The following is a 13,663-nucleotide window of genomic DNA, read 5'->3' on the forward strand; positions in this document are numbered from 1 at the left end:
CTAGGTATGAGGCGTTAGTGATGATGCCAAGACTGAAATGTCAAAACTGGGAGAAAAAACACACACACCATGTAACCACCAAAGGGAATGGGAACACCCACAGCTTGGAAATGTTGGCCTTAGCACAACAACATCAAAAGACAACTCTTGTTCCACTAATGTTAAAAGAATTTTGAAGAAACGATTAATTCATGAATTAAATTGTTAAATTAACAATATGGCTTTACATGAGTAAAAGTGGCCAAAAATGCTATTAGGAGCAACAAGAACCTGTAATCACTACTGTATGCAGTGATTAAAACAAAACAGATTTTAAAATTACTGTTGAAAAAAAACCTTAATGAATTAGGGGTAATGAATTATTTTTAACAAAGCATGACAACATTACCTTTGTAGAAGTTCTGTAAGTTAATAACTGCATAAAATCTAAGTAGCAATTTAGGGGTCATAAAACACAGGCAATAGATTTTCTGCTTTGACTAAGGTCACTCATAATACTGAGATTTAAAGGCAAATAAACAGCCCAGTTAACAAATGATATTTTTCAGAAAAGTTACATAGCTTAAATAAAAGAAAAGATAAATGCCAATATTTTACATCAACTACTTGGTTACTTTACTTAGAGCCATGTCATAGCCTTGCTTGATGGTGGGAGAAGAGTGGAAATGTAATCCTCCTGATGCCATGATTATCAACACCTCTTTTGCCTGATTCAGTTGCTGGCTGTTAAGGTGGGCATTGGGGAACATATACAATCATGGCACTAGTGCCATGATTATGACTATGTAGTGATACTGAACATGGAGCAGTTATGGATTTGTAACTCTAGGTTATAAATCTGTAACCACAGCACAGAATGCCAGCCAAAGTCATGTGAACCAGAATGCATTCCTTCTGGAAGCTTGTAGTGTGTAGGAATTTCAGAACAGAGTAAAAGAGACAAGTGTCTCAGTTGATTTTTCCAGCCAGTTCCAGCCTGGTACACTGATGTATATTGTGATTAAGTTATGAAAACTAGCTAAAAGAAAGTTGTCTTATTAGAGAACCCCTTTTGTTGAGATCTCTACATTTCTGGTATCAGAGAGTTACAACATCCACTATAGGTGTATGTTCTGTCCAGGTGACCCATGGAAATGTACAGTTGACCCTTTGTATCCATGAAGTCCTTATCCACAGATTCAATCATCCACGGCTTGAAAATACTTATGCTGAAAGCTGTGCGACGGAGATAAAATGGCATGCGGGCCGTGTGCACAAGTCCCATGATTATCAATGGAGCTTGAGCATATGAGCTATTTGCATTATGCAGGGGGGTACGGAACGGATCCCCATGTAAAGCAAGGGTGCACTATATTAAAAAAAAATTAAATTCCAAAAAGCCATTTTATATACGGGATAAGATTTTACTACACCACTGCATTTAATGGGACATGAGAACCCATCGATTTTGGAAGCCCTGGAACCAAACCCCAGTAGATACCAAGGGCCTACTATACTTAGCTTCATAAGCTGAAATAAGATTGAATTTCCCTCTGCATAAGAACAAACAAACCAAAATGCAGAACTGGACAATGAGTTTCATTAGATCACAAAAAAATTACAAAACTGGTACAAAGGTTGTGTGAGCTTTCAGTTTCTCCAAAACATGATGGTATAAGAATTCAGGGACAAGGGGAGAAAGAACGAATCTGGATGGATGGATTGGCCTGTGTGTGTAGTTTTATTTTTTAAGAGAGGGCATTGGGGACATCAAAAAACAGTAGTGTTTTCCCCACCTCTATGTAAAGTATCTGTTTACAGACTCAGACAACTTCTGTAACATTTTATTGGTCTAACAAAAGTCCAATTCTGCCTTTAATTTTTCCTAGGTGTACATGGCTACTTTGTTTTTTGTGTGGTAGTGATAACACTGGTAATGAAAATGGTCAAGGCTTGTCGGTTTTTGCGTTTCTGTTCCCATGCCCACGTGTCACCCAACCCTCCACGTTCTAATCTGTGAAATGAGGCTACATTGTGTGGGCTCAAGTTTATGAAAGCTTCATCCATGACAAATTTGTTAGCCTTTAAAGATGCCACAAAACTCTTTGTTGTTGCCGCAATACAGTAAAGTGCGCAACACCTGCCCCCTCCAGAAAGGTAACATTTTTTCTTGATGTCATTTCAGGGCAAACAGGGCAGGCTCTCAATTGGGCTGATGAAATACAGTTTGAGATCCAACCAATATAAACTGGCTTAGGAATACATTAATTTAGGGTTGGTGCACTTTTTTGGCCAAGTGTGCCACACAGTCAAGCCCAAGTATGAGGAAGGGAGTGTCCAGCAAGCACTGAAGTACAGGGCACCAATCCCTGAGCCTGGGACAGCCTGCTTTTTTTTTTAGCAGACTGCTTGGGAGCAAGTCTGCATCTAGGTCTGGCTCTGTAAGTTCCCACTCCCTGCTGCCCGTCTGGCTCACAAACAGCAGAATCACAAGCCATTGTGATGCTAATTGCCAAATGAACTTGGAAACTGGATAGAAGGTATTATTGAGAAATAAAAACAGAAGTTTGGAATGTTATATAATATGAACACTTAGGAAGGTATGGGGCAAAATACTGCCTTAAATATATAGAGTCAGCCCTCCTTATCTACGGACTCTGTATCCACAAGTTCTACCATCCACGGCTTGAAAGTATTTTAAAAATAATCCAAAAAGCAAACATTGATTTTTGCCACTTTATATAAGGGACACCATTTTACTACATCATTGTATATATTGAGCATCCATGGATTTTGATATCCATGGAGGGTCCTGGAATCAAACCCCAGCGGATACCAAAGGCCCACTGTATGTATTCAGGGGTAATAAGTACAGTGGACCCTTGTTATACACTGGGGTTTGGTTCCAAGATCCCCTGTGTATAACAAAATCCGTGTATGCTCAAGTCCCATTAAGTTTAATGACATAGCAAAATGGTGTCCCTAATAAAAAATGGAACATCAAGGTAAATTTATACTTTTTTGGAACATTTTCAAACCGTGTATGCTTAAATCCGTGTATAAAAAATCCGTGTATAAGAAGGGCCGACTGTATGTAGTTAGAGGGGTTTGGAGGAAATACTGGCTCAAAGTTGGCCCTCTGTTTTTGTGGGGGATCAGTTCCGGACCCACCCCTCCTGCAAAAATGGAGGCTCGTGCTTACTCAAGCCCCATAGGCTTGAATGGAGTGCACCCCCGTGTGCGCACCAGGTGTGTGTACCATTGCAAACAGCAGAGATCGCCCCCTCCACATATATTTAAGGGCGCGGATCCCAGATCCGCACATTAGGAGGAGCAAATGTATATATATTCCGTAAGAGGCCTGTTTCTGCACTCCATGCCTCAAACCCCCCTGAGTTCTCAAGTCTCCAGACCCCACTGCCTCTGCAACATGAACTGAGAAAGATATGGTACAACGAAATGTCTCCTCTTTTTTCACAAGAGTCCTGCCAGAGGTCTTCGCATTATGACCCACTACTCTCAATCCACCCAGCTTCCATGTCAGGCCCAGATTCTACCTGTTTGCCTGCCACAGGAGGGTGGCCAGCTTTCATTTGCTGCAAAACTCACCTTACTGAGCTGCTCTTCCTGGTCTGTTTTGATCCCAAAGCGGGGGATGCTGGAATTGGTCAGGCTGGAACTGTGCATGAGTTTCTTGACCCCGCTGATCTGGCACATGGGTTGCTGCCGCTTCTTCTTCTCCCGCTCTTTCTGTGTTGGGGATGGGATTTCCACATCATTCTGCTTGTCTGAGGACGAAAAGAGACTGCATCTGAGAGAGAGAGGGGACAAGGGCGAGAAACTGAAGGTGCCACTGTCTGGCAGCTTGTGCAAGAAACTCTCTGGGCAGACTTGAAGGGCTTAAAAGGGGAGATGTGCAGCAGCTCTTTTATCTCCCATACTAACAGGTTTGCATTATACAGAGCCACTTATCCTTTAGAGTGAAAGTGCTGCATTTAATCAGCAAGATGGGCCCTCCAATCCCTTCTTTCTACCTACAAAACCTGGCAGAGAGGGAAGGGTAATTCAAGAATAGATGGAACAGCTGTACACAGACAATAGCTTCTTAGAGACTTAGGGTGCTTTCACATCATTATTTTACTGTATCATTTCACAATAAATTCTAAGTCCTCATTCATGGAATTTTACAGGGAATCTAAAGATGCATCCTTGGTTTGTACACCTCAAATGAATCTACACACCATCAAGAAACCCCCAAAACAAGCTGCACATTGCCTTTTGACTAGTAGCACTAACTGATATGTTGGAGCCCTCTATTTGCATGGTACACACACATGGCCTTCTCCCAGACAGATGTTTCTTGGTTTTGCAATACTTTTGAGATGGTACAGGAAAAGCATAAAAAAGCCCTCCAAAGTGCAACTTGTGCTGCTGCAGAAATGGTGTGTGTGCTTTGCTCTGGTAGCTGTAGGTACCCGCTGGTTAGTACCAATGGTCAGAGAAGCTTAGGTACTATTTTAAAATATTTTCAAACATTAATGTTGTCGTTGTTGTTGTGTTACTACTACTAGTAATACTACAGGTTGGGTATCCTTTATCTGAATAGCTTGGGACAAAAAGTGTTCTGGATTCCAGATTTATTTATTTGTTTATTTATTTATTTAGCCTTTTGGAATATTTGCATATACATAATGAAACATCTCGGAGACAGGATCCAAGTCTCAACACAAAATTCATTAATGTTTCATATATATCTTATATATATAGCCTGATTTTATACACAATAATTTTAATAATATTGTGCATGGAACAAAGTTTGTATTCAGAAAACCATCAGAAAGCAAAGGTGTCACTACCTCAGTCACTCACATGAGCAATATTGGATTTTGGATTACTTCAGATTTCCCGATAAGGAACACACAACCTGTATTATTATTATTATTATTATTATTATTATTATTATTATTATTAGCAGTAGTAGCAGCAGCAGCAACAGTCGCACTATAGAAACCTGTTGTTATATGGTTTAATGTTTGTTGCTGCTATGGTAGTTATTAACAACAACATGGAAGGGTAAGTGTTAGCGTACATACACACTGATCTACATCAGTTTGTTCTGACAAAAAGATATAAAGCTACCTGCTCCCAAGAGCCACGTCATTCCAAAATCTGGTTTTCTTTGGACACTGAAACTCCCAATGTACAGCTCTGAAGAGGTCTTTTGTTCAGGCACATGTGCTTAAATAATAAGACAAAACATCCAGGCTTTCTGTACTCACAGTACCCCAACAACATACTCCCCTCTTAATTGTACATGTCCAGGAGTAGCTGCATTGGCCAATCAGCAAAATAAAATAACATCCAAAATCCACAAAACAGTGATAAAAGTATAATTAAATAAAGAAATCACTGTTTTGTGGATTTTAGATGTTATTGCCCTCTTTAGTGTGTGTATAAATTCAGGGCTGACATGAACATTGCTTCATGGCCGATTATGTCACCCTGTGAAGCCAAGGAGGAAGGTATTCTAGACACAACTCAGAAAAGTTACATTTTTGAGCTTTGTTGCTGTTGCTGTTGTGTGCCTTGAAGTTGTTTCCAACTTATGGCAATGCTAAGGCAATCCTATCATGGGGTTTTCTTGGCAAGTTTCATCAGAGGGGATTTGCCATTGCTATCCTCTGTGGCTGAGAGAGTATGAGTTGCTCAAGGTCACTCAGTGGGTTTCCATGAAACTAGCCAAGATTTGAACCCCAGTCTCCAGAGTCACAGTCCAATGCTCAAACCACTCTGCCATACTGGCTTCCTCTTTTGAACTACAGTTCCCCAAATCTCCCAGCTAGCATGGGGACCATCATGACTTGTGTGTTTCCAGGAAATGCAGTCAATTTATTATTATTGAGCTTTCCACTCTCTCTATCCTATTAGAGGCTGTGGAACATGGGTTGAGGGAAGCATTAAGTTTCAAATAATTCCCTGCTTTCCCTACAATAGGCAGAGCAAGGGTTGAGAGATGGCCTCCTTTTTCAGAGTGGTCACACAATGTTCAGGACTCAAAGAGGTAGGGAAGAATGTTACATCCTCTCCGCAAAATCAGGAGCTGCTTTCAGGAGGCGGAAAGAGTCAGTGCTGAGAATACCATGGGCCCTCCACATTCGCTGGGGTTAGGGGCACAGGACCCCCATAAAAGTGGAAAAACTGCAAATAAAAAACTTCTTTTTTTTAACCTGAGAGATCACCTTTCCAGGAATCTTTAGGTCCTCCAGGGCAACTCTCTAGTCAACCTCTGATGGAGGTTGACCACAGAATTGCATTGGAGGACCTACAAATGCCTAGAGAAGTGTTCTCTCTAGGAATATTTAGATCCTCCAGCATGAGTTTTGGCAGATGTTGACCACAGAGTTTCTAGATTCCTAGAAAAATATATTAGTCAAATCCATGAATAATGAAAGGTGTAAATGTGGAGGGCCAACTCTATTCCCCTTCTTCTCCAACAGACACAATATTGTCAAACTGAAGACAGGGAAGTGGGGAAGATGGAAAAGGATGGTGGGAGGAAGTACTGGCCATATTGATTTGGGCAGGGAAAGACAGGTTTGGCAAAACAAGCCTTGTACTGCATGAGGCTCTGTTTCAGGCAGTAGGCTTTGGGATGAATAGGAGAACAAGGAGTTGGGATTCATGGTCACAGGAAATGCAGGCAGGTTTGGAAAAGCCATGAACTATCCAGTAGACAAGTCTAAATACCCCAAAGGCACCAGATCCTCTCTGATCTTGGAAGCAAAGCAGGGTCAGCCCTGCTTAGTACTTGGATGGGAGACCACCAATGAATCACAAGTGCTGTAGGCTGTATTTCAGAGGAAGGAACCAAAAAAACCACCTCTGAGTATTCCTTGCCTAAGTAAGTGCTAGAAAATTCATGGGGTCACCATAAGTGGACAGGTGACTTGAAGACACATATGCACATATCTAGTCCTCTTAAATATGACAAACCTTTATGTAGTTAAAAATAAACATTGGTGGGTGAGAGATGGTAGTACATTATCACCTCCTCTCAACAACATCTTCTTTCTATTGACTGAGCCAGATTTTTAGAAACTCCCTTTCCCAGTGAAGAGCGTGCAAATCTAGCCACTTTATTAAAAAGTAGATGGAAAAAGTAACAGTAAAACCTCCCACTAAAATCCATGCCCACTTAAGCTTGAATCTAATTTTTAGTCCCACACAGAGAAGACCCAATGGATTGAGAAGAAATGGCTAAATCAACACTCTTGTAAGCTCCATCAGTTCAGTGGGTCTACTCCAGCTTGGACTAACAACTGAATTGAGGCCACAATTTATCAGTAGATGTGGGGTTGTCATAATTGTCCACTATTACCAGGGACAAAATGTAGGACAGATTCGAGACCAAACTGTAGGACAACTGCAGGACAAAACTCAGCCCAAAATGTAGGACATTTAAGGTCCTCCCTTTTTTAAATGTCCTACATTTTGGGCTGTGTTTTGTCCTGCAGCTGTCCTACAGTTTTGTCTCTAATTTGTTCCACATTTTGTTTCTGGTAATAGTGGACAATTATGGCAACCCTAATATTAGCCAGCATAAGATGGAGCCCTTAGGTTTTTTTAGGGTGGGCGGCAGAGAAGGGAAAATGTGGGCACTTGTGATGGATGTGAGTGAAAGAACATTACACAGGAGGTCTGTACACACAATACCAACCAGATGGTGGGAGTTGGGAGACTCACCCTCGGTAGTGGAAGGCCTTGTTCCCCCTCCTTCTTCTAGCACTGTCTCTAGGGGCAAGAAGTCATGTGTGGGGGGCACCCACTGGGAGAAGAGAGAGGGTGGTGGGGACAGCCTGCCCAGGGGTAAGTGGCGGACACTGGGAGAGCCCAGTGGGGGCAGGAAGTGGGGAGGGCGTAGGGTGACAGAGAAGTGGGTGTGGGTCACATCATGACAGGGTTGAGGTAGGCCCCAATGGTACCTGCGGGAAAAGCAGCGGCAGGGGGGCCTCATGGTAGAGTGGGAGGTGGGGTGGGCAAGAGGCTGCGGGAAGAAGCAGGGCAAAAGATATGGTTCCATTCTGGAGTGTTGGGGGCCCTGCCTTGCTAGGAAACAGGATTGTGACATCAGAAGACACACACACACACACCAATCAGGATGCATTTCAGCTTTTCCCTGGGGATGAGCTGCTCCTCTTAGAAGAGGGCTTCTCAGATTATTTCCTCAGTGTTATTTGTGCCCTTTGGCTACAACTGTTTCTTTCTTTTTTGGATGATCACCAGGGACTGGCAGGCAATGACTCAGGGACCAGCACTGGTCCAGGGACTTTTGTGTAGCACTGTCTTAGTGGATCGGCTCCTACTCTTACTCCAAAGCCCTTCTGAGCTTCTCAAATATTTCTAGAAGACAGTGCAAAGCTTTCTAAGCCCTCTCCAAGATTGTCTAGATTCAGAAGACTGAGTGTACAAAATCAGCTGGTTGTCTTTCAAGCTTTGTAGGGTGCAAAGACATCCTTTCACATTAGAGAGTGGGCACTACAAAACCTCAGCTCAGATACATCTGCAGCCCATGCTGTAGGCCAGCTTTCTGCATGAACAAAAAGATTCTGGGATTTCCCTGAGAGTGGGACATATCCGGGCCCGCCTTCCTCAACCTTGTTCTCTTTTGGAGCTATATTCTCTGTCAATCCTGAACACTGCCCATGCTGGCTGGGGCTACTGGGAGTTATAGTCCAAAACATCTGGAGGGCACCAGTAAGGGCACATTTGGCCCAGATTAGTGAACTGTCCCTGGTATGGTGTGCACTCCTTGAACTGTGGCACTCCAGGCCTGGTTTGTCTGCATAGTAAAGTTGGCTCTGCTAAGGCTGTGTGTTTTTCTGTGGCAGGTTCTATTCCAAATAGGAACGTCAGACCATCAGAGAAACTTTGGCAGAGGTGGAACCAGAACCAAGAGTTCTGTTCTCTTTTCCTTCCTCACCCTAATGAACATCCCCCACTTTCCTCTTTAAGCCAGAAGCAACCCAGTGGTTCTGCTCATTTCCTGCGATCCATTCCTGTTCACAGCCAAAATGAAATCCAGATATCCAGGTGGATTCCTAGCTTTGTCCCATGCTGGTATGCTAAACACAACATCGTCTGTTGAACACCAGAGACCACCTAGGGGTCCCAGCATCTGGTTTATTCAAGCTGGTTAATATCAGATGCCCTACCTGCACACATGATCTGAGAAGCCACACTTCCAGCAGCAGCACTACCACCATTGCCACCACTGGCTATGTGTTGGCTAGACTTCTATGGGCTGGCTGTGGGCCATGTTGTCAAAAACCAAATAGCACAGGGGATATAATTTCTCTCCTTCCCCTTCTCTCACCTTTGGCTTGTTCCACCTTGACCTGCCACCTGACCTTGGTAGGACACGTGTCACAGCTGCTCAGAAGGGAGCAGGGAGTGTGAATTCTGACCTTTGCACCAACATACACTTGGCCTGAATCCTCAGCCCATGTTCCGGCTCGTTCAGACACAAGGCTCCTATTCAAGCAGCCGTTTTGCATCAACATTTGCTTAAGGCTGGGTATTTGCATCTGCTGACGTCAACAGAGGCCTGGCTTCTGGAGAACTCAGGCGGGTGGGCAGGCGGAGGAGTTTTGTTTTGGTTATCCTCAGCTACTGGCTCTCTCCTCTGACTTGGGAAAAGGATGTAGGTGTGTGTGAGTCTGTGCGAGGTACCTGAAAAGACCTCCAACTTAGCCATTATCCACATGACCATGTATGTCTCTATTCACAAATGCAGTGCCCACAGGTGGATTTTCATGTTGTGGGATTGTACGCAATAGAGAAGGAAACATGTATTTGCATGGTTGCATGTGCTTGTGCATGTAATGGTGTGGCACACAGGAGAGGTGTTTGTATGGGATGGAGCACCTGGAAGACTCATTTAACCATGTGGGATAGAAAATTCTACTTGGCATTTACTCACAAGTAAATGGGCACAGGATTGAAGTTTTAGGTTGCAATTCTGTACTCATCTACTGGGGGGAAAGCCCCATTCAACTCAATGGAGCTTACTTCTGAATAGGCATGCAAAGGATTCCAGTGTTACAAGATGCCAGTTCCAGATCTCACACCCAGAATTATCTGAACAGCACTACCAAAATCAGATTATATATTGCTGGGTTTTGGAGTGTGGGAATAACAAGTTACAAGTCACCTCACTACCTGCAACTAGTAACTTTTTCAGGCAACGAAGTTATATTTTAAAAGCAATGTAACAAAGGGAAAAGTTACCTTACTGGTGTAATGAGTTAAAGCTTTCTAGTTACAGTACTTTCAAAAGTTACATAACTCTGTCACAATTAACTGTGAAAGAAGGAACATTGAAATAAATGTTTATGGGACAACAAATGTGTATGGACCCCCCCAAAGACTGAAATAATTCAGACCTTAGGTATTAGAGGGGAGCCGTGGTGCCATTTTACACTCAAAACATGAAGGGAAGAGTGGGTGCCTTGAGAGGCACAACATCCCAATTCAGCTACTGGAAATCTGTGGGGTTCACATGGCCTTAGGGGGCCCATTATGAGTGCTTAAGCTCCTCTTCCCATTTCCACCCATGTTTCTGCAATGGCACCATGAACAGAGAGTGCAAGGAAAGCCATCTCAACTCCACTGTTTCCTTTAGGCCAATTATTTGGGGAGCTGGGGAGCTGGCAGCAATCCAATATAAATAGGGAAGAAGGTGGTAGATGGGGAATGTTATCTCGGTGTGTGGTTTTCCCCAAATTGTAGGACTTGCCCTCTGCTAAGCTGATTTGGTGGAGGTGTGGATGGATGAAGTGCATTGGGAAATACGGTTTAAACTAGTTGTGTCCCTAAATGTTGAGGTGTGATGGTTGTTGAGAGGAGACGGGGGAAAATGCTGGAGTTTGCAGCTATTGATCACCCATGTTTCCCAACTCCTCTGGCTGCCTTATTTTTTTGCAGTAGGGGGTTGGGTTCCCTAGTGAATCAAGCCATTCAAGACTGATGTCACAGTGGCATCAATGAGCCAGTGCTTTGCCCCTTGCATTAAACTCTTTTGGAGATCAGAGGGAATCTCCCTGTTGACCATGCAACCAGGCTGACTCAGAACTAGGGATGCTCCTTGTCTTTCTCTACAGCCTTTTCACTGCAAAGCAGGATAAGCATCCCAGAGAATATCCACATTCAGACTCCCCCTTCCAACCCAGAGAAAAATGTAATGTAACATTAAGAGGTATCCCTGAATATAAGACAGACAAATCTTGGAGAAGTGGATTGGTTAATTATTATTTTTAGAAGAAGAAGGTGTAAGAATTAAGACTTTAAAAATTACAATCAAGATATGCAGGTGAAGATGAAAGACTCAGAGGCATTTCAATCAAACTTGTGAAACGAATGAAGAAATTGATTTGTCAGGTACTAGAGAAAACTCTTGAAAGCGTCTGTTTATCAAGTAAAAATTCAAGCCATCTAAGATCTTTTGCTGGAAACATTAAAGACATTTACAGCTTTCAAGTGTTATTAAAATTAAAAAATATCAGGAACTGGTAGCATTTCCTATTTAAACTGATTACTTTCTTCATGCAGGCCATGCAATGTATGTCTGCAAACCAGAAGAAGCAACTCTAATTATTCCTTCTGGGAGAGGAGGATAGTATGAGCAATCTAATAACTGTCCAAGCCAAATTATGAGCAATAAGAAAAAATGACACCACTTATGTATATCATGCTGCATAAAAGTGAATTACATCAGGTACTAATAGATAAGTAGATAGTTTTCTTTTTAATTACTAATTTGTCTGATTAGACTTGATTGGAATGTATTGTTTGAGGATGGTGATATCTGATTGTTTTTCCTCAGCCAGACAACAAATTATGTTTTACAGTATATGTTTTACAGTACTGTACAAACACAGAGGTTTTTAAAAGAATGTATGTACGTACAGGTCTATCCAAAGGCATGGCTCTTTTGTACTCACCTAGGAAGGTGTTGGAAATGTATTCAGAGACCTGGTTTCCAGAACGGCTCATTTCAGAAAGATGGGTTAATTCACGGTTCAGCATTCTTTTGAACTATCAGAGAGAGAGTAAAGAGAGAGAAAAGTTGATGGTGAAGGAGTTAATATGCATTTTCTGTAACATACACTGCTGTGAATGCTTGTGTGCAAAATGTGCATAGGTGCACACTTCTCACAGAACAGGCAACTGTTTGTGACTGCACGAGAATTACAAAAAATACAAGGATGAAGACAGGCTCATGTATAGCCCTACTTTGCATGTGCAAGTAAACACAGTCTCGGGGTACAGGAATGATTCCAAGTTGGCATCTGTTAGTAGAAGTGGCTTAATAAACATGCAAGTTACATTTTGAATCTGTGTGCATTGCTCTAATGTAGAAGTTTTTAAACTGTGTTCCAACGAGATCAGTAGTAGCAAATAAGTATGTTTACTGCTGTCCAGTCTTTTCAGTCTTTGTCACATGGTCTGGCTGCAGCTACGATCAACTAGACTAATCAACAATCTTTGTGAATCAAGTGGGCACCCATAGGGCCAACACTGGAAAATTTACTTTTCTGGATTATAATTCATACAATAGTCCAACCAGCCTGGCCACTGGCCATCCTGGCTGGGAAGTTCTAGAACCTGTAGCCCAGAAAAGAAAGCAGTTGTACAAACAGCCCCCGAAGGGGCAGCCTTCAGCCCCCTTCTTCAGCTGGATTGGGGCTGCAGCAACCTCATGCTGCAACCCCGATCCAGCCTTTCCATGGTGTGAAAAGGAGCCACAAAAAATGGCTCCTTTTTGCGTCCTGGAAAGGGTGCCATTAGCCATGTTGCCATAGCTATACAGCGCTCCTTCGGGGTTGCGTCGTATGAACACAGCACCAGAGGAGTGCCATGATGCCATGTGGAGTGGCGCTCGGCATCATGGCGCCCTGGGGGGTGGAGTCAGGGTGTGCACCATCTGGACGTGATGCCCCGACTCCACCCCCAGGCCGGCCTTTCAAGCCAGTCCGAACAGGGACTAACTTTCCCAGGCTCTGCTCCAGGATACACCCTGAAACTTCCTGCACTACATAGGGATCCCACAGCTGACATGCAGGGGTTCTTCAGAAAAGTGTAAGAGGAGGTGGGAAACATGAAAAACAATGCTTCAGTGGCATGCATTTCTTTAAGATGTGTGCCATCTATCAAGTGCTCATAGAAGCATGCTGGGATTTAGAATTTCCCTGCATGAGGAGATAATGTAATGTCAGTATAGAGGCAAAGCATCACAGCTGTGCACACATGTCTCTGAATGCATCTGATGCTTTGCTATGAAGGTCATGACAATATATATACTCTGTTTAAACAGCTGGATAGCACAGATGTAATTTTACTGCAAGCAGAACTCAAAACACAGAAGTACTGCTTGTGAGCATGTTTGTTATTGTTATGTGCCTTCAAGCTGTTTCTGACCTATGGCAACTCTAAGGCCATTTGGTTTTCTTGACAAGGTTTGTTTAGAGGAGGTTTGTCATTGACTTCCCCTGAGGTTGAGAGAGTGTGACTTGCCCAAGGTCACCCAGTGAGTTTCATGGCTGAGGTAGGAACTGAACCCTGGTTTCCAAAGTCATAGTCCAGTTCTCAATTGCAGTGAGGTACAATCCTCTGGGACAGGCAAAGG

General features: G+C 43.0%; 1 protein-coding gene across 2 annotated transcripts in view; it reads right to left on the reverse strand.

Moving 5' to 3' along the window:
- LOC149323087 (3',5'-cyclic-AMP phosphodiesterase 4B-like) overlaps positions 1 to 13,663 on the reverse strand; it is a 144,401-nt gene that overhangs the window by 19,542 nt on the left and 111,196 nt on the right. For both annotated transcript variants that reach the window (XM_089487118.1, XM_089487127.1), the window contains exons 7-8: positions 11,979 to 12,072; positions 3,589 to 3,767 (exon numbers count right to left, since the gene is read on the reverse strand). In XM_089487118.1, the coding sequence (XP_089343244.1) occupies positions 3,589 to 3,767; positions 11,979 to 12,072 (273 nt within the window). The remainder of the gene's footprint in view (positions 1 to 3,588; positions 3,768 to 11,978; positions 12,073 to 13,663) is intronic.

The sequence above is a fragment of the Sceloporus occidentalis genome, unplaced genomic scaffold (genome assembly GCF_023333645.1).
Source record: "Sceloporus occidentalis isolate IW3139 unplaced genomic scaffold, rSceOcc1.0.p SCAF_1, whole genome shotgun sequence".
Lineage (NCBI taxonomy): Eukaryota > Metazoa > Chordata > Lepidosauria > Squamata > Phrynosomatidae > Sceloporus > Sceloporus occidentalis.